A 6,829-nucleotide genomic window follows, 5' to 3' on the forward strand; every position below is an offset into this window, starting at 1 on the left:
GGTCATGATCTCAGGGTCCTGGGATCCAGCCCCAACTCAGGCTCTCTGCTCAGCGGGAAGCCTGCTTTCTCCTCTCTCCCTGCCTGCCTCTCTGCCTACTTCTGATCTCTGTCTGTCAAATAAATAAATAAAATCTAAAAAAAAAAAAAAAAAAATATATATATATATATATATATATATATATATGACAACCCAGACAGAGATGGACTGAAGCAAAACCACAAGTGCCTATCTCTAGATTTCTTGTAATGGGGAGGGGGGGATCAAGTCCGTTTTAAGTAGGGTATCCTGTTACTTGCGACGGGAAGAATTTCTAAGTGAACAGATAAATGCTAGGAGATTGATTAGGAGGCTCTGCACCAATGGGCACCAATGGGCGAGGGATGACAGTTGCCCAGACTAGGGCTGTGGTAGTCAGGAAGTGCACGAACTTGAGACATATTTCAGAGTCAGTATAAATAAGATACAGAGATTGTATGTGGAAGGAGAGGTGGGAAGAGGGAACAAGTTATGTCAAAGATTAATCCCAGGTCACTGATTGTGGCGGTAGCGCTATCTACCCAAACAGAGAAAGGAGGAGAAAGAGCAGGTTTGGGGAGAAAAAGCGAGAAGTTGAATTCTACAGTCTGGGGTTCCTGGGGGCCATCTCAATGGAGCTGTCCTTAAGCCATCCCATGTGAGAAACTGCTGCTCCAAAAAGAGGTTGAGATGCCTGTCCTCGGCGTCGATTCATCCCTTTTCTTCTTCTCCTCCTTCTTCTTCTTCTACTTCTTCTTCTTCTTCTTCTTTTTTAAAGATTTTATTTATTTGACAGATGGAGAGAGGGGAAGAGCACAAGCAGGGGGAATGGGAAAGGGAGAAGCAGAATCCCCGTCTAGCAGAGCCTGATGTGGGGCTAGATCCCAGGACCCTGGGATCATGGCCTGAGCTGAAGGCAGAGGCTTAAGAGACAAAACCACACAATCGCCCCATACTTTTTTTTTTTTTTTTTTTTTAAAGTAGGCTTCATGACCATCGTGGAGCCCAGTGTGGGGCTTGAACTCACGACCCTAATATTGAGACCTGAGTTGAGATCAAGAGTTGGATGCTGAACTGACTCAGCCACCCAGATGCCCCCGTTTTTCCATTCCTAAGCCATGTTCAAGAAAATCATATTTGGGGTGTCACCATCTTCGCAGTAGTCCAGCAAGAACCATGCCGTCTGGATTCACGTTTTCACCAATAAAGAACTGGTAGTTTTTTAAATTAGCAAGGATGTGCTTGATTTGTTCTGCAGCCCCTGTCATTTCTGTCCTCTGTTCTTCAAGTTTGTCTTTGGTTGATTTCGTGTAATCTTTGATGTACTTTCTGTAGAAGTCGGTTTCTTGCAAGGGATGGTTCATGACAGTCTCAACACCAAGGATGACTGAGCTTTCGGTACCCTCCCAGCCTTCAGCAGAGGAATCTCCACCAACCAGCGAGTCACCAAGGTTACCCTCTGTCCTACTGACTGTCTTCCCCTCTGCCTCCAGGCACAGTCCATCTGCAATCTCCTGGATCTTATAGATGTTGGAGAACATGTCATCATGGCTGAAGAGGTCCTCGCAGATGATCAAAACCACTCTGGAGAGAGACAACGACTGTGTGAGCTCAGCGGGAGCCAGGAGCTCTAAGCCAGTGCAGTAGAGCCTGAACCACACTGGGGTAGGGGGGGGGGGCAGGTGGAAAAGTGAAAGATGCTTTTCAATACCTTATCTTGTAAGTTAGATGTGACACTTTGGACTGTCTCAACTCTTGCAATTCCTTGAGATAAAAATATCTTTCCCCTGAAATGCAAAACTGTAGTCAATTTAATTGTAAGTTCTTGGGCTACTTGCTCAGCCACACAGATTGAATTTCCTTCTGTGGAACAGTCCTAGCAATGCTTACTCCATAGTCTGTCAAAAGCATCTAGTGAGAATCTGTATATGAGAGTCCTTTGTGAACTACACAAAAATGATATTGAGATTAGCTGGGTGTTTATGCACACGTACTTTTGTATACAAAGACCTCATAAGAGTAAAGGGTTTCATATGATCTTTGTAGAATGGGTGGGAGCCCAACTGGTAGAGAAGAGAAGAGATGAATCACTATGTGGAGAAAATGGTAAGATAGGATGAAGTACAGTTCACCAAAGCAAATAAAATTAAAGGAGAAACATGAGAGGCACTCTTTCAAAATAATGATCATAATGATAATGATGGGGACCGTTACTATCAATCATCATCTACTGTTTTGAAAATTCTTCCCCATGCAGTAAGGTATGAAGTAAAATAAGAGGAATGAACATCAAAAGGAAGAGAGAAAAATCATTATTTGTAGATGATACAGTTTTAGTCCTAGGAAACTAAAAAGAATGGGTTAAAAGCATTGAAATTAATAAGTAGGTTTGGTTAAACAGCTAGAAACAAATTAATATAGAAAGCAATAGCATTTCTTTTCTTTTTTTTTTTTTTTAAGATTTTATTTATTTATCAGAGAAAGAGAGGGGGGGGAGAGCGAGCACAGGCAGACAGAATGGCAGGCAGAGGCAGAGGGAGAAGCAGGCTCCCTGCGGAGCAAGGAGCCCAATGTGGGACTCAATCCCAGGACGCTGGGATCATGACCTGAGCCGAAGGCAGCTGCTTAACCAACTGAGCCACCCAGGCGTCCCAAGCAATAGCATTTCTTTAAACAGTTGGAAAAGAGGGAAATCTTCCCTACATGTGATTCTGAGTACACCGACCGCTTACTTCCCAGTCAAGTGCATTGTTCAAGCCAGGTCTTCCCACTGTCCTTTTCCTTCCTTCCCACTGCATTGAGCTACACTGAGAACAATCACATGCATCATATATATTTACGATCATTTGTATCAATGACGAGAAATTTTATCTTGAAGATTCTGTGTTAATATTTTAGGTGGACCAAGATTCTCCAAGAAAGGCACTTAAGAGAGGCCCCTCACAAAATGGGTTTGTGGTTTCTATTGATGCTTATCTCCCTTTCTGTTCCCCTTAGGTCTAGTTTTCCTGCTCTCCCAGTAATAACTCTTTGTTATAAAATATAATAACTTGTAGACTTTGGTGATAAGCCTGTAATAAATGCCAGAGTCTGTCTGCACATGGAAGTAAGCGATTACCTCTCTCTTTTCTCCACCCATTTATCTCCTAGACATAGGGTCTGGGGAAGGTTTGCAGAGTTACAGAACCATGGCCTCTCTCAGCCATCCACCTGCCTTGTCCACCAACACCCACTGACGATTTTATGGCCCAATCTGACTGCAGCTCTCCAATCAGATAGGTGAGCATGCTCACATCCTTAATCTAGAAAATTTTACCTTCTCCGGCCCCAAGGGGACTTTGGCCCTAAATTTAATTTAAAGTTGAAGAATGTTGTAGGGACTATGCTGTGACTGGGAGGGCTGAGTAACCAGAACAGAATGTGGGAGAGGAGGGCCTTCTTTCTGGGTCAATTTTGTACCAACAGAAGCACCTAACTTCTTGGTTAAAAGTGCCTAACCAAGGGTATGGTGCCTCTTGAGTTTCTTCTTGTGACTGCTCTTGAGTTTAGCTTAGCCCTTGTTCTCTCATGCTGATCAGCACAAGACCAGGCGAAGGAGTAGGAAATGTTACCAGGCTTGGTGGCTTTGCCTACTAGACCCCATAGCTCCATCCACAACCTGCTGACACAGCTCCTATATTCTCCTACTGTTAACATCTTATATGACACAGTACATTGTCAAACTAAGAAACCAACCTTAGCACATTATTGTTGATGAAACTCCAGACTGTATGTTGCTAGTTTTAACTAGTATTAACTAAACTAAACTGATTTCAAAAGTTCTTTCCAGCGAATGCCTTTTTAAGTCCCAGGATCCAATCCAGGATACTACATTGCATTTAGAAGCTAATATGCTTTTTGCCATTCTATAAATCTCCTTCAACACCCATTTCCAGCTCCATCCCTGAACTGTCTCCTAACACTTAACATCAAACGTAGGGGAGAAGGAGCCAAGGTCCTAAGGTCAGATCTAAAAGCCACCTCAGCATTTCTCATCAGCATTTCCCAAAATGAAATCTCCAGATAAAGAGTTCAACAAGATACTCGGCTACTTTCAAGGAAGTAGAGAGTCTATAGTCAAATGAATTAAAGAAATGCTTGATGCCAAATCCCTTCTTGAAGAGGCAAAATTTTCATCAAGATGACATAATCGGGCGCCTGGGTGGCTCAGTGGGTTAAGCCGCTGCCTTCGGCTCAGGTCATGATCTCAGGGTCCTGGGATCGAGTCCCGCATCGGGCTCTCTGCTTGGCAGGGAGCCTGCTTCCCTCTCTCTCTCTCTCTGCCTGCCTCTCTGCCTACTTGTGATTTCTCTCTGTCAAATAAATAAATAAAATCTTTAAAAAAAAAAAAAAAAAAAGATGACATAATCTCTGAAAAGTCTTGCAATATATAAACCAGTTCAGTTTGGCCCAGCAAAACTTTTATCAAATTTCAGTCATTTGCACACCATCTTCATGCCTTTGGCCATATCTGCAGTTTGTACTGTTATTAACTTAGCATTCTTCTTTTAACCTACTCATCTTTTAAAAAATACTTTTAAAAAATTTTATTTATTTATTTGACAGAGAGAGAGAGAGAGAGACAGCAAGAGAGAACACAAGCAGGGGGAGTGGGAGAGGGAGAAGCAGGCCTCCCACTGAGCAGGGAGCCCTATGCAGGGATCCATCCAAGGACCCTGGGATCATGACCTGAGCTGAAGACAGACAATGACTCAGCCACCCAGGGGCCCCAAAAATACATTCTAAAGAGCATTAGATATCACTACTCTCAATGGAAAATTTAGGTCATTTGCCAAAATTAATTAGAACAGAAAAATGTTAATTTCAACCAAGAACCTCCTAGAGTCAACTCATCTATCACTGGTGGTTCACATATGATAGTCTGAGAGATATTGGTTAACCAGATCCCTTTTTTCAATAACACCTGTTAAAATGCTGGGGAGGGGCGCCTGGGTGGCTCAGTGGGTTAAAGCCTCTGCCTTGGGTTCGGGTCACGATCCCAGGGTCCTGGGATTGAGTCCCGCATTGGGCTCTCTGCTCGGTGAGAAGCCTGCTTTCCCCTTTCTCTCTTCCTGCCCCTCTGCCTACTTGTGATCCTCTCTGCCAAATAAATAAATAAATAATAAAGTCTTTTTTAAAAAATAAAATAAAATGCTGGGGAGACACTTTGGAAAAGGCCTAGAAGATCAGAAAATGTACACAGAGAGCTAGTGTTAAAGCCCAGACTAAACCTGAAGTCCCTACTTGCGTCTCTAGTGCCCTCCTCACAATCCTACTCTGCTTCTGAGGTTGACCTCTCTTGGGCAGGACCAAAGGAGATTCCATGAGGGCTAGAGTTTGTAACACAAAAAGTTCAGATTCCATGTGAGTTGGTTTTAATCCTGAGTGTGGGATTTTAACAGTTTCTCACACCTAGTTCTGAAGTCTCCCTATCTTCTTCCACTCTAGGGGCAGAACTCGGATCTGATTCTTTGTCAAAGTACATGGGTACAAAGTGTTTTCTGATTCCCAACTATCATTGCTACCTATACCCCGCCAATTCCCACCTGATCCATGACCTCCTACCTGCACTTTGTCCAGTTCTTCCTAAAGTCATGCTATTTAAAAATTTAATTGTGTTTGAGCAAGAGGGTGTGGCAAAAGGGATGCCTACTGTTAATCAGTAACAGAGAGCAGCAGATACACCAGGTGCTTCCAGCCAGGTGGGGCACATTTGGCCCTCAGTTCTCCCAAAAGTGGCTCCAGACAGTTGAGTAGGCTCAATTCGTCTCGTGCTCTCGGCTGTTTTCTCATTGCAAGAGGCCAGACCACAGGTGTTGGTTACCCCTTCTCCATTTGGTCACCTGCTTGATGCCTTGAGTGGATTTGACAACATAATGTGCAGTAATCCTACCCTAGCTGGTTTCTAACATTCAGACCAGATTTGAATGCCACTGGGCTTGATGATGACTTCTGAGGTCATGCATTCCTTTCTTTATTCAAAATATTAAACATGCAGAATAAGCCAGTCTGTGCTATGGTATATATAATAATAGATAACATTTACAGAGCGCTTACTCATGTGTTAGATACTCCTTATACATTATCTCACTTAATCCTGGATAACTTTAGGAAAAAGATACTCTTTTTCCCATTTTAAGGTTAAGTCACCAGGGCTTGAATGACTTAAATACCTTTCCAAATTTTACGTAAGTATCAAATGACAGATCTGAGATTTGAACCCAGGTATAGATGCTTGATGCCAGAGCTTATACTCTTAGCCTTTAGTCTATACTGCCTCCTTGGGAGAAGGCATGGTTTATACTCCCAAGGAGTTCACATACTTATAATAGCTATTCTGAGGTCCTTTATTATTTTTTTAAAGGTTTTATTTACTAATTTGACAGAGAGAGTACAAACTGGGGGAGCAGCAGGAGGAGACAGGGAAGTTGGGAGCCCAATGCGGGGCTGGATCCTAGGACCCTGGGATCGTGACCTGAGCTGGAGGCAGATGCTTCATCTATCTGACTGAGCCACCCAAGCACCCCGATTCTGATGTCCTTTAAAAATCTCTGTCCTCAGGACAGGGAGCCTGCTTCTCCCTCTCCCCACGTGTGTGCTCTCTTGCTCTCTGTCACACAGACAAACAAGCAAACAAATAAATAAGATCTTTAAAGATCTCTGCCATCTTTAAATAGGTTTCTATTATTTGTCTCCTCCCTGGTGACTTATCATATTCCCCTCCCTCTCACAACTAATAAGGGGTTTTTTGTTTGTTTGTTTTGTTTTTTGC

At 43.1% G+C, this 6,829-nt stretch overlaps 1 protein-coding gene across 1 annotated transcript; it reads right to left on the reverse strand.

Annotated features, from left to right (window-relative positions):
- Positions 1 to 1,163: 1,163 nt before the first annotated feature.
- Positions 1,164 to 1,559, reverse strand: LOC132015348 (translationally-controlled tumor protein-like). The gene has a single exon (XM_059395910.1). The coding sequence runs from the start codon at positions 1,557 to 1,559 to the stop codon at positions 1,164 to 1,166; it is 396 nt and encodes a 131-aa protein (XP_059251893.1).
- Positions 1,560 to 6,829: the final 5,270 nt, after the last annotated feature.

This window comes from Mustela nigripes, chromosome 4 (assembly GCF_022355385.1).
Source record: "Mustela nigripes isolate SB6536 chromosome 4, MUSNIG.SB6536, whole genome shotgun sequence".
Classification (NCBI taxonomy): Eukaryota; Metazoa; Chordata; class Mammalia; order Carnivora; family Mustelidae; genus Mustela; species Mustela nigripes.

Coding starts and splice junctions, on each gene's coding strand:
- LOC132015348 (XM_059395910.1), bottom strand. CDS start 1,559: ATGTTCTCCAACATCTATAAGATCCAGGAGATTGCAGATGGACTGTGC.